Genomic DNA, 18,517 nt, shown 5'->3' on the forward strand with positions numbered 1-18,517 from the left:
GTTTCTAGTAAAATAGATTATATCAGGATCAAACTTGCCAAATGTTGTTTCTTCAGGGTCTTTAGTGTAGAAGGAATCTAACAACACTTGAAATGGCATTAGAGGTAAAATATCAAACCAGTGACCCTAAAATTTGTTGCTAAAAATGCCCAAGCTATTAAAAGCCTATTAATATGAAAATGCATTCATTTTGCTGCAGTCGTTTCTATTGCAGACTATATCTCCTTCGCCTTACCGTGATTAGCTGTAGTTCAGGGTTCCCAGGTGACAGATGAATTTAGTGCAATAACATGCCAAGAGGAAAACATTTTCACCACAGGATAGTGCACCGAGAGTGACACTAGGTATTCTCATCAGTAACAGGGAGTAGAACAGTCACTGCCTAGGGCCACGCGAAGAGGTCAGACTGCAGCAGCGCAGATGCATGAATTGAACTCCTAGCAGCTGAACTACTCCGCTCTATTTACGAGACCTTCTCAGATCAGGACTTTTGCCAAGTGCTTCTTATTTAAAAAAAGCTGCAGGGGCTGGCTCGGAGCAGCAGCAGAGCCGATGGATGGAACGCCATGACCACCGGGTCCTCTTCCACACGGCAGCTGCGGAGGAAGAGCTGCCCTTGCTCCTCCTGGGCCGTGCTCTCTGCAGTCAGGTTTCCAGGCAGCAGGGAGAACCCACAGGTAATGTCGCCGCATCTCTGCAGGCTGGAGCGCAGCCAGGCAGATCAAACTGGCAAAAGCTTCCACCCTGGACTGCCGCTGGGCAGCAGCTTTGCTTGACAGCAAATCAGCTATGCTGTAGAACAAGGCTCCTGTTGAAGCTGAGAGAGGTTTGGGTAAACCCGTTTGTTGCTGCTGCACTCTACATACTCTCTCCTTTTACTTAGTAATGGCATGCTTTTGATCTTTATCCAAGAGTGGCTTTTTTTTTTTTTTAACCAAGTTAAATGAACTTAAGCATTAAACCACTATAATGCTGGCACTTTAAAGCCAGTGAACCTAGTTTCCTGGTATATAAATGGTATTTTGATTAACTTGCAGCATGTACTTGTTTCTTGTACTACAAATGAAAAACACCACACTTGGTTTCATTATTTCTTCCTGTCTCTTGGAAACTGTTTAAAAATATTTGTATCATTAGAGCCATGTGGCAACTCCTACACATGAATAAGACAACATATGCATATAATGGTAGTTAAAAATTGTTTAATGTTTTGGATACAGACTTCTTAGAAGTTTGGGGATCACTCAGTTTGTTTCCTTTGTACACCCACTCTGCTTGCACCTGTAGAAGTGACTAGATCCATGCTCCTAAAAAGTCACCAAATCGGACAGCAGAGGTTTGCTCAAAGGCTTTCACTAGTGCAATCTTGTGCATGTCTAAACGTGCCTGTTAAAAACGAGGACAGAGTAAGTAACAGAGTAATCCTTCAATGTACGTGCATGCAGGCAAAAGACCTACGAGATCGAAGTATGAGGGGAAAAAGATAAGAAAGTCATTTCAACAACACTGCCTATAAGCAGCGAGGTAACTGCTGATGTTCTGATTCTGTATTATCACAGTGGTAGTGGAGAAACAGGGAGACGGTTGGATACCCCTTACCAGGCTGAAATGACCAAAGCGGTATTGATAGCTGTGGTAAGTGTTGGGGTTTTCTTTTCTCTCCCCCGCCCCCAAACACAAATTAGTGAGGCTCCGTTGGTCCAAAAAGCACTTAGTGTCATAAGAGGAGCCAGAGGTAAGGCCGCAGAGCAGGTACGTTTGTTCTGCTACACACAAGTTGACATGGAGCTCTCTCTCTGCCCCCTCAACCTTCTTGCCTGCTAGAGACCGTGCGTAAGACCCGATCAAGCTTTCTTCACGCTCCGGACCAGGAGTTCCCCTGTGTTTGCTTCACAGAATAGCTTAACAGACACCCAAAAGGCGAGGGCAGAGCCGGAGACCAGAAATGAATTATCTTCGTGGCCTGCACAGGGACATCGTAACCTGTAGTCATCTTGGTAAGCATAAAGTCCATAGGTGGCACTGTGAAAGCCCTGTTCTAGAGAGGAGCTTATATTTCAAATACTGTTGCACAGAAGAACAGAGCCATGAAAACAGAAGTTGAAGATACACAGCATGTGATTGTTTGAGAAGCTGCTGCATGCTATGAAAATTCTTAAGTTTTTAAAAAATCAGATAGGCCTGTATTATCAAAGTTGGTATTTTTCTGAGTGTTGCTGCTCTGGAGCATTGCAGGTTATACTCTGGCAGTCTAAAGAGAGTGCTCTCGGTACCGAGACACTGATGATACAATTTCTTGCCAGAAAGACCCCTACAAGATTCAGATCGAGGTGTATTTTTTCCATATATCATCCTTCTTTCCCTTGTCCTGTATATGAAGTTCAGGCTAATTTTGTTGCCCAAATTAAGTCTTAATTTACTTGTATGAATGACATTCGTCAATCTGCTGCGTAACAGGGAATCTAATCTACCGAGTCAGTCCCTACTCTACCAACAGCAGTCTCTTATTTTTAGTAGATACGGTAAGATGGCAACAATATCATACACAAAATGTAACAGGATAAATGGCATCTACTTTCAAAATTGCTAGTGTATGTTTTTGAAATATTTTTACTCTCTCTGAACCCTTGTTTGACAGCAAGAGGCTTGGCCCAAAAGAGCACTCTGCATTACTGACAATATCCATAAAAATAGCTCATGTGTTACAGTTCACTTTGACATTCCTTTGTAAGAAAGGGCTGCAGAGTAATTCTTACTGAATTAGGTATAAACAGCTTCCTGCAAACTAAAATAATTATTTATGCAGAAACCCATATTGCTTAAATAGGCCTACGCCAGAGACGTTTATTGCTTTCCTTTCTCTGAAAACCAAACCTTAAAATTCTTAAAAGATGTATCTTGTGTTCTTTGGAATGAGAGAATTTACATAGGCTAGACATTTTTGCCATGGTCTTCTAAGTAAGTTATTCTAGCGCCAAAAGCAAGCACCATCCTGCTCTGTAAACCATTACTTCAGCTTCCAGAGCTCGCAGTACCTTGCTGAAAGGCAGCATTTTTGCCCCAGTTTAAAGGGAAGGAAAATGACTGATCCAGCAGGCCAGTGGTACAACGCAGGTCCCCTAAGTCCTACTGTGTGCTCTAGCCACCACACCGCCTTCTGTAAAATTAAACAATCTAGTAAAAATAAGTTAAGATACAAATTCTGATAAAGAAATCCACAGAATATCTACTTTAGCATAAAAAGTACATCTTCAAAGCACTCTGTAAAAACAACAAAACCCCAAAACGAACAACCCCACCCCAAACCCTTTGAAACAAGTGGAAAAAAAATTAACCTATGAGTCATTATACTAGATTGTATTTAGCATGAAGTTCTTGTTTAATGTAGTTTGAACAGACCCAAAGCATCTTCTGTGAGAGAAATCGGGTGCATTTACTGCCAAGAAGAAAATGAAGTAGTCCTTGCTGCGTTAGCGTGCTGCGCAAAGGGCTGCCCCGCGTCCTTCTGACAGGGTGGTTATGTTAGACTGCTTCCCTCCTCCTTTTGGTGCTACCCCTTGCAGTTATAAACAGGAGACACAAGGTGAGGGAAAATTACAAAACAAGTTTATTAAAGTCTAACATAAAACACTTCAGGCTAAATATGTACAACTCCCTTCCCTTCCCAGGGGATTATAAAAAATCGAGAGTTGAGCTATGTACAAATAACAGAGGAAAAATTGTATATACATGGAAGATATTTTAAAAATAATTTAACCAAAAAAATCAGTTATTAGTCCTTATCTGAACTTAATTCTGCAAGGCTTATCGATAGCATCTCCAAGATCACAGCCCTGAAATCCTTAACAAGGGACTTGTCCATACTTGAAAGGTTTTTTAGAAACACGTGATTTCAGAAAAGTTGTCATGCTTTGTGCCCGCGTTTAGGCACACGTTTGGAAGTAAGTGTCATCCCAGGAGCTATTCTCATGTAAGTATTTCTGAACTGCCAATTCAGAAATTTCTAGATGCAGATAACCTATTCAGGCAAAACTTGCACCGACTTCAGCGCAAAGTTGACTGAAACAATGGTGTGACAAATCACGTCATTTTCTCTAAATTACTGTTAATGGAATTATTAAAATTCCCTCTTTCATTTTGCAGGTAGGTCTCAAGAAGGAGACGTCCGCCTGAAAAGATCCCATGCTTTCCCACATTAATCCGTTACAGAAATTATCAATACTGTTATAAACCTTGTACCTCCAAAATGAACTCAGAACCCTTACGCCTAGGAATTAGACGTGCAGCTGATTTCCATGCATCTGTTGGCAAAAGGTACGGTACCGACCTGCTTCTTCAGGTCCTACAGCCCCCAGCCTGAACACATCTACATTTTTTTTTTTTAATATATATATATATATATATTTAAAGTCTATATTCTAGTAAATGAATACATAGAGATCATACCTCAGCAGCTGAGATATCTTCACGAAAGATGAGGATAAAAATCAAGACTCTCAGATGGGGACTCAAGAGTGCAGGTCACTAAATTATTGCTCCGAGACAAAACTACAAGCCTGTGTATTCTATTAAGAAAGGTTAAAATTGTTGTCTTGTAAAAAATAATGATTATCTTCTTGTCTATAAAGAAAACTAAATGACTAATAAAGCAAGTGTTACTGTTATAAGTATCTAAACAAATCCTGTATAAATCTAAGCACTGTATTTTCTAAAAAAGTCTGAAATCTAAGAATACAGTAATAAGCTATAATTTTAGAAATATAAAAACAGTCCAAACAAACATTGTTATGGAATGCATTTTCTATGTAGGAATGTGATTTTTTTTTTCAATTTTTTTTTTTTTCCCCAGAGCTAGTTCTCTCTTGTGGTCATTTATCCTGGATGTGTTAATCTTCAGACACTTTTCCTCAGATAACAGCAGCATATCATTATCATCTTCCAAAGCTGTTTAAATATGAAATGTATCAATTGTACGGTATTGTTCTTTTTCAGTATTCGTGACTAAGCCTATGTCTCTCCCAAACTTCTGCTCTATTTTCAGAGAGAGAAAGTAAAGAGGAACCTTAGGACAAGCTACACAGAATTCGCTTTTTTTACACAGAGTGAAGACCCCGATCTTTGTGGTTCTCCAGTCTTAAATGGCAAGGCTAAGGAATCCTTCAGGAGCTACATCAACAACAGAAGCTAAAAAAGTAAATGGGGGAGGAAAGGGGGAAATGCCAAACAAACAGGAAAAAAAAAAAACGGAGAAATTCATCCATTGTCCTTTGCCAGCGCTATGAAGGACATCAGCTGTTCGTAAGTGTTGTAGTACAGGTAAGCAAAGCAAATAAAGGTCGGGCAGGTATGGCGATAATTAGCTTCAGAGGACAGAGTTAGAGCTGCCTGCATTACGAACGCTCCCGGTGAACATGTTTGTACTCCTTGCTGTCCGTGGGAGACTTTATCAGCAAACTGGCCATATATTAAAGCATAAAATGCGGTCAAAAAGCAGAGTTTTCAACATGCCACATACTAAGATGATCAACACAAAGAAGCGAAAGGCCTATTACTTTACAAGTACAAATATATACGAAGGGGGGGGGGGGGAATCTAGTCATGCTCAGGAGTCATGGGACTGTTTGCAGAATATTTAAATGAAATCGTCCGAGAAATTTTTCACAAGTCTGTTTAATTAAGGTGCAGATTAATTATTACTCCATGTAGAACAGAATCAGTTAAGAGGTATCTCCTATGCTCTTCTATTTATCAGTGTCTGGACACAAGGCATCAGTGGAAATAAAATGGTAGCACCAAGTAAATAACCAACAAATAATATCTTTAAATGCATTGTTGGTACAGTATAACAACTGTTTGCTTACTATTTGATGATTACTTAAATAATGCTTACATTATGTTAATGGCACAAACTGGCAAAACGGAGTATAAAAGTACTCCTGTTGTCAACTAGTCTTTAACTGATGACCCTATCAAGACACTAAAAATGTGGCTTTTTAAAAATTTACATTGCTAGTAATAAAACATAGCTTTACATGTGTCTTGCTAGATGCCAGTTTTGTGCAGTTACTGTGGACAAGTGACATGAGAGGTAAAGCAACATATAAATATTTCAATTAAAACAAATCAGTCATATTCTAGCAAAACCTTGCCTGGAAGAATATCAGTCTGCTCTGTTGTATCCTTCCTTAATGCCCCCTCGTGTAGCGTTCACTTATTATTTTCACAGTGAAGGGCGGGATTTATTTCCTCTTTTGTACCTACTGTCTAGCACAAGAAGAAGCGCTACTGTAAAAAAAGGATTATGAAGCTATGATTCGTGCCTCACAAGTAAGTCACTGCATCTTTTCGTCTCATCTACAACATGCATGTTCCAGCTCTCCTGTTGAGCAATTGTTGCTGCTTGTGCCAAAACCAGGGCATTTTAGGGATGTGAAAAATAAATCTGGGACAAGATACAACAATGCTGGATTCACTTAAAAAAAAAAAAAAAAAAGTGACATGTTGGAAAGAATACCCAGTAGTAACTATGCCATTAGAACCCTCTGACTTACCACACTACAGAAAAAAATTAACCCTCCTTTACTTGCCTTGTCAGGAAAATATATACAAAACTTCCTTTCCCTCTGGTCAGACCTCAACTGAAGACGGCTACTTCTGGCAGAGAGCAGGAATTCTCTGCACGCACCTCACCAGAGCACGGGCCTGCCTTCCACCGGGTACCGTTATATCGCCTCGGAATGCAGGAGTACAAGCTTGTCGGTACATTCCAATTACGATTTTCCCCTTACGCCTCTGGGTTAATATTCTTAAACTATCGAATATGGCTTAAAATATCTACTCTCAAATGATATTGTGACACATCAGATCAGCAGGAACACGGGAGGAGATCTCCAAAGTACATATTTAACAGAGAATTCTTAAGGCAAGTGTTACTGGAAAGGAATTGTCTCCTGGAAATCAGTGTTAATTACAAATAGAAATTTGATTGTAGATTAGCACAATTCAACAAAACCCGAAAGACAGCACTGCACAATGGAAATGCCTTACGAGTGTCTTTACACAGAGGAAAAAAAAAGAACAAGTCCAATTCAAAAAACGTGACTGCTTGCTTGCTTATGTTCATCTGACCAAACGTATGCAAGTTCACTACCAAACTACCTGGATGGCTTTGTACTGCACCGTCAGTATAACTGCTGCAAGAAAATAAACTGAGGTTCTGAATATCCCGTCACAGCAGATCTTAGTAATGTTTCTGATGAAGGAGACTGACTACCCGTCACGGGAAGCAGCATCTGATGGTCTTCAGTCCCAATGGGAAGAGGAAGTGCTAGAGACATCTCGGAGGGTTTCACATCTATGGACTCCGATAAAGGACTTTTCTGACTCTGAATGGATTCTTGTTCATTGAAAGAATTATCAAGTGCGTTAGAATCAGGGGGAGTTTCAGATCCTGCGGGGGAAAAAAAAAAAGAAGAAAGAAATGTTCAAAAGCTGCTGCGCAAATTCTGCAAATTCCTTTTCAAATGACTGTCAAAACAAACACTTGGTGTGTCAAGTGTGTCAAAGACGGCTTGGGCAGCTGGGCTATCAATGGCTTCAATGTGCTGTGAAGCAAGAATGAGCTGTAAATACAGAATGACCTGTAAAATACAATGTAAGCACTGAGAATCACATCCTCTGCTGCTCGTAGCATGACAACTAGACGGACGGTGCATTCCAACTTGATCTCTACTTGGCACGGTACAGAAGATAACAAATCCTTAACATCATGGTGAACAAAGGAGCTTTGGAAAAAATGTAATTATGAAGGTTTCCTTGAGATTTTCTACCCTCGAAAACCTAAGAACCACAGCCACATCCAAGCATCCTCTTTTAACTGAGATAGCAATGTACAATGTATCATTTATCCACAAACTTCTTTGGTAGAAGAAGGGTCACATATCCAATGTGGCTTGATCGGAAAGGCGTCCAAGAGCAGTGGCAGACTGCATTCAAACAGGAAGGCAGCGAGGAATCTGTGAACAGTGATTTCAATTAAGAATAGAAAATTAATTTCTCACGTGACTGGATAAAAACTGTAATGGGTCTGGCTGGAATGGAGTTAACAAATGTTTTCTTCCAAAGTGTGCTCCGAAGCCTGTTCTTTCAGCGTTTTCACTCCTGTGAAACTGTTATTTCAGTTATTTCGCTCCTGTCTGCCTCCTGCCTCTCTGTGAGAGCTGACCTGCCCCGGCAGCTCTCCCAGCCCGCGCCCCCAGGCTCGGCCGGGCCCTCTCCACGCGCACTGCTGCTCTCACCTCGCCCTTGCTTCCACTGGGGCCTTCCTAAACGGGGCTCCTCACGCTCTTGACAGTCAAAACTGCCTCTGCGTACGACTCCTGTTTTTTCATCCTCTCCCTCCCAATCCAGACGTACACAGACACCTATTATTCCTTTTTCCATATGGCAGAGGCAAGGGAATTATGGTTAACACACTTGAGGATGGACAGATAACGAGGTGTACAGAGCCAGCATTGAAAGAGGCTGGCTATCTGAACAGGTCTGTGCTTTGTACCATAGGCATGTAATATATGTCAAATTTCTTCCTAATCAAAAACTGCTATCTAAAATAGGAACTGAATTTATTTGAAAAGTCTTTTTAGAGCAGTATTCGCAGCTGGGAACATTTTGCCAGCTGTCTGATCTTCTGTGTTTGCTAATCCAGCTCAGACTTGGATTAACATTGACTGCATATAGAAAAAAAAAATCTTTCACTGTTACATTAAAAATATTTATGCCTTCAAGATGTAAAGTAATTCCTGTAACCAGTATGCCTTGTTCACCTCAGTTACTACCCTTGCAAAGACATAGTCCTTTGACGTATTCAGAAGAGGTAAAAAATGTCCTGCAATTCGGACTACACCTTCATGTGGGAAGCTCTCATGAGTTACTAGGACAAGAAAGTAAATATTCACGTACAGAAATTCTTGTCAGCAGCAATCCACTTCTACGTTGCTCAACATGTATTTGCTATAGCAATGCAAATGCTTGAAAATTTGTCTTGAATCTACTTTAAAGCGTGTACTTTATGCTTTAAAAGGTTTGGGTACCTCTAAAGTGGACACTTTTGCCTCTAAAGAGAATTACTATGCAAAAATCTTTTATTTTCTAATTTTAGGCCTGGATAAGCAAAAGAAAATGTTACTCAGCATTGAAGACACAACAGTTGATGCAGTCTCTTACCCTTTCTTTGCACAAGGAACTCACCTGTGTGAACTTTTGTTTTGTGCTTCTTAAGATTTTTTATATCCGTGTAAGAATTTCCACACATTTCACAGATAAATGGTCTTTCACCTGAAAAAAAATCGGTTTGGCAGTTAGAACAATCTTCAAATTGAAAGAAAACACAGTTAGAGATGTAGGATAATGGATTTCAATGTTGTATTTTAAAATACAACTTTGTAACTCTGTTATTTTGTCTGTGTGTCTGTATTCAGAATAAAATTGTTTCCAGAATAATAGATTAAAACAAAGCAAAAAAACCCCAAACGTTAGAAGTAAAGCCACGATCATACATCGACACCTACGCTGTTACATAGATATTAGTCTGAAAAAGGCAATTAAAAAAAATTCACAAATATTTTCTTTAAATTATGTTAACACAGAGATACATAAATTAAGAAACTCTGCTACTTTCAAGTACAGCACAATATGGTGTGTTTTAAAGGCAAAAGGTTAAAGGCAGAATATTATTTATAGTGCAGGAAGCAGCCTGTCTGGAAACTGACCTGTATGGGACCGAAAATGTTTATTGAGCTCTCCGGAGGAAATAAAACTCTTTTCACAAATGCCACAGATGTATGGCTTCTCTCCTAAAGGAAACACAAGGAGTTTGTTATTTCAGTAGATAAACCAGAATACACACAAAGAACAAATCAAAATGAAACAGAGGTAACGTCCACTGGGAGACAGAGCTCCCCAAACTGGAGTCAAAGGGAAAAAACCTGAGCGAGGAGCTGGATGACAACTCCAGGGGTAATTCCCCATCTCCAGACCTCCTGGTCATTGCCCATCTCCCGCCCCTCCGCAGGCGGCCAGCCCTCCCTTGCCAGGCCTGTTCTGGTGCCGCAGGGCTCTCTCTCCCGCCTCTTACCCGTATGTTTTCGGGAATGGGTGATGAGAGAACTTGAGACGGCAAAGGCTTTTCCACAGCTGTCGCAGACGTAGGGTTTCTCCCCTGTGTGGCGACGCACGTGGTAGGTGAGGGTGCTGGCCTGAGCAAAGCGCTGACCGCACCGATCGCAGACGTAGGGCTTCTCGCCACTGTGCTTCCTGCGAAGGAACACAGGCATCAGTGACCTCCTGGCAGAAAGGGAAGCAACACCCGTGATTAAGTAACTTTCCTGAATTAGTACTTTATCCCCAAAGTTCCTTGTGCTAATGTTCTCTGAACCAAAAAAAGGTAACAACTGTGAGCGTGGTTTTGAGTTAGCCGTTTCTCACGGAGTGACATTCACTGTTGACTCTGGGAATCAGCACATCCGTGACTTCAATGGCAGCTGAACTGAACTACAGGCCCTGCACATGTAACACGCACCAGGAGAACTCAGCACGTTTTGCATTCTAATAGTCTACTGAAAGATAAAATGATGATTCCAAACAAGGGAACGTAATTCCTGCTCCTGCCAAAAATGCAAAAAGACAATGAACAGTGAGAACAGTTCTGTTTCACTTCCCATCAAGGAACTCTCTCCTCTTTGGTGCTACAAGCAGTTAAAACAAAAGAAAACAAACCCGACATCACTGCCGTAAGGATAACAGCGCGTATGCTGGTATTCATACAACTCATAAATTGCAAATTGTTTCCCTAATGAGCAAGGACACAGACGTAATTATTCTGTTATGCAGCGTGAGAGAAGACCCAAGAGAAAAGGAGCAGAAATGACCAAATTATGTGAATGTGTAACTCTTGCTCGCACCGGAGTAAGTTATTTTCTTTAAATCAACATATGGATGAGCATGTGCAGGATCTCACTTTCGCCTACCTGGCGTGAATCTTCAGATTGCTTGAAGTTGCGAACTGCAGATTGCAGACATCACATTTGTACGGTTTCTCTTCTCCATGATGCATCCGACTGTGGAACACTAACTGGCACTTCTGAGCAAAGCCTTTGTCGCAGAGCTCACATTTGTATGGCTTCTCCCCTAGCGAAAAATAAAACCCTTGTGCTCTCTGCATTTACGTAAGGAAGCTTTCCAACCCGTTACCTGACCAAAGCTCAAGTGTCTGCTCTAATACTTCTTACAAATAGCACCTTGGAACAGCCCGTCATCGGTCCACCGAAGTGGAACGTGCCAGGAATACCGTGGATAACAGGCTATTTTTGAACACATTGCCTTTGGTGGAAAAAAAGTAATAATTAGTATTTTTAATTATGCCATTTTCCCCACAATTTTTAAGAATGCTACTACTACATTTTCAGACTTTTTGCTCGTTATGCCTATTCATGATTCCGAATACTCAAGATGAACCACCAGTAAATCACCTGCCTTTTCTTGCCTGTCAAACAGCAACAAGTCTTCAATGTACAGTCTAGCGCTCACTAATTTCTCGTTAGTGTCTGCTGTAGAATGCTACAGGTGCTTCTCTGGCTGTTCATGTTTTCTTAGTCATCAACACCATCTCATGTAACGGACCGTGCAACTCCGCAGTCTTAGATGACAGCATACAAGAGCCTATCTCTGCATTTCTGTGGCAGTGCACAATCACACCAGGAACTCAACAATTCTTAAGTATATTGTATACATAAAAACTTCAAAAATAAAAGTATTCGACATCTAACCTGTCATCTAGCAACCAACACCAAGAAATTCCCTACCTACTCATGCAAAAATTACATAGTTATGTAATTTTTTATATTTTTAATCAGTACAACACCCTCAAAAGTCGAAAGGGCAGCTGACGTTCCTACCAGCAAACTGCCCCTGAACACTGCTCACAAGCTCCATCTCGCACATGAATCTTTGGTCAGTCACTGGCTGCCAATATTTGAAATCCTCTCCCTCGGTTACTGAAAGAGCAAGGCGCTCTCCTGCAGCTGTACCTCAACACCGCACCTCTCTCACATCTTCACAGCTTCCTGGAAAGAGCTCCACTGCTGGCCTCTGCTCAGTTTTCCAAAGGGAAAAAAAGAGCAAAAGTAAACAATTTTTTATCTGGTTCACTGTTACTTCAGAATTCCGAATGCCAGCCACAAAAGGAAGAAAACAACATAAACCGGGTCCCTCTGCTGCTCACTGGGCTAAGCACAGCAGCAAAGGCAAGAGCAGAAGAACAGCTATGCCAGATCAGCCCGAAGAACGAACCAACCCGGCATCAAGTCTTCCATCCCTAGGGAAGAACATATGAAAAGACAAGCAAGCACAGTGTTTCTCCCGTACGGCTTCCCAGGCTCCAGCAATTTGCTCTTCATAATCTTTTTAAGTCAGATATGTTGTCTTAACGTTTCGGTGTTCGTAATTGATTTCTCTTTGGTGCTTTGCTCAGTAGCTCTTGACACAACACAAACTTCTGGTAACGCTATTGAATGCAGAGATGATAACACCACCACACATTTCAGCTGCACATTTTACTAAATAAAATCCCAAACGCTGCAGTAATTCAGCTACCTCCCCTACCTTTTCTGAAGACCCTATGGCAGAAGTAACCTACTTGTCACGAGATGGCTTTTTTCCCCTCAATTTTGTTATCAAACATATATTGTGATTTATGTTTAAAAAAAAGCAACAGAAATTCTAGTATCAAGTACAGTGAGCTTTTCGTGCTCTATTGGTAATAGTTTTTGGCACGCCATCCCATTTAATCACTCTACAGAGTTAAAGCATAACCACCTCTCCTGAGTCTTTCCAGAAATCAAGGTGCTCAGACTAATAAAGGCCTCTCTAGCTATTTAAAGTAGAAACTATGATTTTGTACTGAAAAATGTTGAAACATTCCATGCTACCAGGATACAGGTATTGTCCCCATGCACGTACCAACAGCTAGGGGAAGAATTCAGAACGCAAAGATCTTTTTAGCCCTGTATGCACAGGCTGTGATTATGGGTCTCCACAGTCCCTGAAGACGAGGCCAGCGGCTTACCTGTGTGAGTTCTTACATGTGTTTTCAGCTGATTGCACTGGGTGAACGCCTTCCCACAAAGCTGACAGACGTACGGTTTCACTCCTTTGTGTATTCTCATGTGTCGACGGAGGCTACTGGCTTCTGAAAAGACTTTTCCACAGGTGTTGCACACCGGCTTAGCTTTGGAGTACTTCTGGTCAAGTTCTTCCCCTGAACTCTCCAGCTGGTAAGCGTTCTTTTCGCTGGCTATGTTAGACATACAGTGCTCCTTCAGCGCACAGCTTTGCTGAGGCTTTCCCCGCTTCTGTTTCGCTGCAATAGTCTGAACGAGGATATCCTGCGCTGCCAGCGTTTCGCTTTCCACCACAGATGCCAGCTGTAGTTCAGCGTTATCGCTGCCCTGGGCAGCCTGTTCTGTTATCTGGGTGGCCAGCTTATTTGCATCTAAAAACATTTCAATGGATGTGTTCTCGGTCACATCGTTCTGATATTGTATGGCTTTATTCTGTATGCTTTTGGGGGAGCTGAAATTCTTCTTTCGCTTTTTGGTCTGAGGAGATTTCTTTTCTAGAGTTGCTTTCTTGGCCTGTGGTTGAACCAGCTCTGCAGAAGCAGCGTCTGCTTTCTCCCGATTATTGTAATCTCGGAGAGTGAGAAGGCAAGTCTGCTGATTCATTTCAACGTTTCCAGTGATACTAGATGTCTCTGTAGAAGAGGGATTAGCAATAAACGCGAAGTCTTCCATCTTGATTTTGCATTTAGTGACCACTTCTTCTACTTTGAGATAGTCGGCGGCCTGGTGAATTTCTTTAACGTTCCAGCTGCAAGAAAACAAGAGGTGGGTGACAATATTCCGGACAAAGCAAACACATGTTCTGTACCAACTGTATCAAATACAGACAGCGCAGCTACAGAAAAGTTACGCTGTCAGAAAGCGTAACTTTGAGAGCACATACAGCAAGATCTAATCTCTTAGTGCTCCAGTGCCGGAAGATGCTGGTATGACAATCGCTCCCGAACCGATGGCCCGTGCCTCGTGGGGTCTGCAGATCCACAGAACTGAGAATTTTATTTTCAGTTACATGCCTTTTGTAGAATTTTACGTTAAAAGTCCGATTGTAAGGTGGTGAGGCTAGACGTGGGGCCGTGGGTCCAAAAAGCTCAGAAATCACAGCACGAAGGGATAAAACACTGGAGAATAAAATGCATAAATTACCGTTCTATAATCCTTCTGCCAAAAGTCTTAAGTAATTCGCAAGCGGCGCATTCACCTCAACGCTTCTGTGAGGCAGGTATTAATCATGTTTTATAAAACGATTTGCAAATGGTCTTAACTCTGTATCAGCTGCGCACAGACAACATTAACACCGAGGAAGTCCTCATTTAAACTACTGCGCTCTATTTTTCAGTTCCTGCAACTCAGGCCTTGATGGTTTAGAAAAAAATCACGTGGAAAAGGTGGCAACTCGTACCATCAACGCCTTTACAGAGTCACAGCACTTTAAAGAGAGATTAATGGTAAACAACATCATTGTAACAATCTATTACACAGTAAATGTAATTAATCAATAAGTAACCAGCCACAATTACTCTCTGTACGTGAATATAACTGGTTTAGCATCGGGTATTATCCTAGCTCCGAGTTCAAAGTACACCCTCCTGGTGTCGCTCCGGCACTCGCCGTCACAGAAGACGAGAGAATCCGCAGACGGATGCAGCAGTCCCCCAGAGGGGTACAGCACAAGGTGACGGGCGCGCAGGGGCAGAGCTGCCAGTGCCATCCTTAGTCAAACAGCTCTCCCTGGCTGGGAACGGTCCTTTCACCTACCTCTTCCTTCAGAGATCTCAACTGCTCAGAACGAATCCAGAAACTCTCCTGCCGCGGTCCCAGACAGACACCAAGAACGCTGCACGCTTCTGCTCATACATAACTCGCAAAGCACCACTCACTAACTTCACCACCTACGTGTACACACTGCTCTATTGCTGTGAATTTAAAGAAAACCACCACCCCGCATCCGCGTACTTAAATTATCGAGTATGAGTTTTCAAGACACCAATAGCAACAAAACCTTCTTAAAATGCATTTGACACCAGACATTGAGAGAGGAGTTAAAATCCTGGCCTGCATACTTCTAAGCAGTCACACCTCCCTCATGAGGGATAATCTCCGAGAGAAAAGCACCGCAAGGAATCCTCACTGCACATGAAGCAACACACCGGGCACAAAATCAACACAGTAAGGGGGGAAACGCTTTTCCTGTGACTCCTTTTGGACACTGTAATATAAGATTTAAGTAACAGAGCATGCAAATTCTAACAAATGTTTTTTTTTTTAAATCGTGCCTATCCTCATGCATTCCTCAGACTTTAGTCTCTACTGTATATATAGTTTCTGTGTGTTCTCTGCAAAAAGGACTTCTACAATCCAGCTTCAGAAAGAACACACTTACCCTTCCCTCTCCCGGTAATCACGTCAGATTGTTAATCCCTTCCAATCCAGACAGAAAGATTTGGAGAGTGAAACTATCAATCAGCGAAATATCACACAATATACCTTTGTTTTGGCACCCACATACCATGTGGTATTTTAAAACATACAAACAGATGATCTTCAGCTTGTTAATATGTATCACATCCACTACTATCTGTTTCTCCAGAACTTATTACAAAGAACAAAAAACCCAGTACTGCCTTAACACAAAGTTTATTTCCCTATTTGCTTTCCCCCTTTAATAGTGTACGTTACCTGTCGAGGTTTAAGTTTCCCGTATAAATAAATTCCAGGAGTTTTTGGAATCCATCAGCTTTCACTAGAGTCTGATCCAAAACAACATTATTGTCAGACGTGTCCCTGTAAAACGCACCGAAGTACTCGCTGAAAGAGGCAAGCACATTTCTGTGTGCTTTGAACTGGAATTCACCAATAACGACGGTGCAGTCACAAAGAAAGCCGGCTTCTCGCTGCTTGTTCAGTCTCTCTAAAAGGTGCTCACAGTGATGGGAATACTGCATTTTGATAACGAGCGGCAGCCTCTTCGTTCTGATCTGGGAAAGCAAAAAAAGTTGATTTACATGCAAGATTTAACTTTGTTTTTCCCCCCTAACAGAGTAAGTTAATGATTACAAAAGACTCAGTGTTCGAATCCTGCAGGATAGTTTGTGCAGCAGCGCTTTTGTACGAGGTACAGCGAGACGGGTGGATCCTTCTTAACTTGGGGAGCTGCTAATTTTAGGGGGTGAGGGCACAGACGCGTATACTCCTCCACCCAGATCAGAGGATTAGCCGGCCTAAGCTTATGAGCTGTCATGTCAAAACGGGGCTCCGAGGAGCACTCTGCGAACAGGAGCCACCGGAGGCTGGGCCCGGGCCGCGCTCGGGCGGCGGGGGCGGCCGCTCCCCGGGGCACAGCCCCGCTCCCCGCCGCGGGGCCCAGGAACGGGCAGACGCCGGGTGCGGCGAGTCCCCAGCGTCCAGCGGGGCCCAGGGGGAAGGGCCGCCTCGGCGCCAAGGGAGCAGACGCGGTGCCGGCGGGCCCCAAGGGCCGCGGCTCCCCCCGGCCCGGGACGGAGCCCGCAGGGCCCTCCCCCGCCGCGGCCCTGGCCCGGGCCCGGCCCCGCCACCCCCGTGTCCCCCGCGGCCGGGCCCGGCTGACCGGGGCGCCGTCCGTGCCCCCGCCGCTGCCCGCCCGCCCCTCGGGCCGCTGCGGCGCCGGCGAGACCGCCCCGGGGCCGGCGGGAGGGCGGCGGCGGGGCCCCACGCACCTGCGGAGGGGAAGGGAAGGGAAGGGAAGAGGCGCCTTCGCCTCAGGCCGCCATGTTCTGATGACGCCACCCGCGCCGCTTCCGGGATGCGACTTCCGGTGTCCCGCTCCCGAGGGCGGCTCGGGGCCGGGGGGCAGCGGGGGCACCGGCGGCAGAGCGGGGAGCGGGGGCGGGGCCGCGGCCCGCCGCGCTGAGGGGAACGGGCCGGGCTGGGCGGCGAACGGCTTCCCGGGTGGCTCGGGGAGGCGCGGACTACGGCTCCCATCGTGCAGCGCGCCGCGGCGGGGCCCGCCGTCAGCGTGGCGGGGAGCCGTGCGTGCCGGGAGGTGTAGTCGGGCCCCGCGGCGGGAGGCGGCGGCCGCCTCACCTGAGAGCCGCGGCACCGCGGGCGGGCGGGAGTGACCTGAGGCAGCGCCCGCGGCGTAGAGCCTCCCCCTGCGCCCCGGATTGGTAAATAAAATGAGTTTAACGTATTTGTTAACGCAGCAGCGGTGAGGAGTCTCGCCGCGCCTGCGCTTCCAATTAAAAAAAAAACCAAACCTCCCGAAAAGGTATTTTTAAAAGTTTAGAGACGCGCCGCTGCGCAGCGCGGCGGGGATGGTGACTGCCAAGAGCTGACAAGAGTGTGAGGCAATAAAACAGGCCGCCTGGCCGGTGTTTCCGCCCGGTTTCGAACCGGGGACCTTTCGCGTGTTAGGCGAACGTGATAACCACTACACTACGGAAACGCCTCGTACACACGAGTTTCCGCCGGCCCGTCTTCTCCCCTCTCCCCTCAGCCCCGGGCTCGCCCGGCACCCGCGTCCCCACAGAGCCGCCACCCCTCCGCGCCGGCCGCTCCCCAGGCACCCGCGGGCCGCCCCGCAGCCTTCCCCCGCCGAGGAGGGCCGTCTCGCCCCGCCGCCCCGCAGCCTTCCCCCGCCGAGGGCCGACTCGCCCCGCCGTGGCGGCAGCAGGTCACCCCCGCCCCGCGGCTGTCATCCGCCGACCCTTCTCCACACGCACCAGGAGTAACGGCGTCGGTGTGAACGAGGAACTTTGATGGTGGTTTTCCCTAGAATAATTGATTTTCAACATATCTGTAAATAAAAAGCCATACCCCGGGTTAATATTTCACACCAACGTGTCGTTCTGAAACGCTGCCGCTCGCGGTGCCAAATCTACCTCCTGCTGCGGTTACGGAGGCTGGAAGGGCCGCTTTGGCGGGAAGGAAGCACCGACAAGGAGAAAGATTCCGACAAAAGGAGCTGGAAAGCCCGGGGACACGAGAGGAGCAGAGCACGACGGCGATCTTTGCCTGCTGGCGCCGGCAGACGCAGGTGGGACGAGCAGGACAAACCAGGCAGGGCTGCCGAGGAGAGGCGTCGAGCGCTGCGGTTCCTGCAGGGGCAAAGCAGGGCAGGTTCGGTGTGAGCATCGGAACGAGACAGCCCCGGCCAAAGAGGAGAACGGGAGGCGTTTGGCACTGCCAGCCTTGGAGGGCAGGACCGTCATAAAGCAGCCAGCCAGAGCGTGCAGGCAAGCTGGGAGCTGAACGGAGGGCATTCCATCAGGCAGCGTCTCCCCTGCAGGCCCTCACTTGGAAACCGAGGAAGTGACTAATCCTCCTGGATTTTCTAGTGCACGGGGCACCGAAATGCTTGGTCTTGG

At 45.0% G+C, this 18,517-nt stretch overlaps 1 protein-coding gene and 1 non-coding gene across 10 annotated transcripts; both read right to left on the reverse strand.

Moving 5' to 3' along the window:
- Positions 1–1,185: 1,185 nt before the first annotated feature.
- Positions 1,186–17,012, reverse strand: MYNN (myoneurin). 9 transcript variants are annotated; one of them, XR_015700348.1, is made up of 10 exons: positions 16,868–17,012; positions 15,852–16,150; positions 13,121–13,923; positions 11,025–11,184; positions 10,133–10,341; positions 9,768–9,851; positions 9,247–9,333; positions 3,400–7,450; positions 3,036–3,157; positions 1,186–1,386 (listed from the first exon to the last, which is right to left on the reverse strand). XR_015700348.1 is itself a non-coding variant. In XM_087738795.1 (9 exons), the coding sequence occupies exons 2-8, from the start codon at positions 16,115–16,117 to the stop codon at positions 7,182–7,184; spliced, it is 1,878 nt and encodes a 625-aa protein (XP_087594921.1). In that variant the 5' UTR covers positions 16,118–16,150; positions 16,868–17,012; the 3' UTR covers positions 3,585–4,565; positions 7,159–7,181. The 9 variants fall into 9 exon arrangements, 4 of the variants coding, with proteins under 4 accessions (XP_087594921.1, XP_087594923.1, XP_087594920.1 ...); XR_015700351.1 differs by lacking the exons at positions 1,186–1,386; positions 3,036–3,157 and having other exon boundaries at positions 3,420–3,556; positions 4,447–4,565; positions 7,159–7,450; XR_015700349.1 differs by lacking the exon at positions 3,036–3,157.
- A 510-nt stretch (positions 17,013–17,522) lies between these two features.
- Positions 17,523–17,595, reverse strand: TRNAV-AAC (transfer RNA valine (anticodon AAC)). The gene has a single exon. It is a non-coding gene; the product is annotated as a tRNA-Val (tRNA).
- Positions 17,596–18,517: the final 922 nt, after the last annotated feature.

The sequence above is a fragment of the Nipponia nippon genome, unplaced genomic scaffold (assembly GCF_047370975.1).
Source record: "Nipponia nippon isolate SJK-2023a ecotype South Korea unplaced genomic scaffold, ASM4737097v1 scaffold_7, whole genome shotgun sequence".
NCBI classification, from domain to species: Eukaryota; Metazoa; Chordata; class Aves; order Pelecaniformes; family Threskiornithidae; genus Nipponia; species Nipponia nippon.

Excerpts from the sequence above, each read along its gene's own strand:
- MYNN (XM_087738795.1), bottom strand. The coding sequence starts at position 16,117 with ATGCAGTATTCCCATCACTGTGAGCACCTTTTAGAGAGACTGAACAAG. Across the intron at positions 11,185-13,120 it reads ACATGTAAGAACTCACACAG|GGGAGAAGCCATACAAATGT; the intron begins GTAAGCCGCTGG and ends ATTTTTCGCTAG. Across the intron at positions 9,852-10,132 it reads CCATTCCCGAAAACATACGG|GAGAGAAGCCATACATCTGT; the intron begins GTAAGAGGCGGG and ends TGTTTCCTTTAG.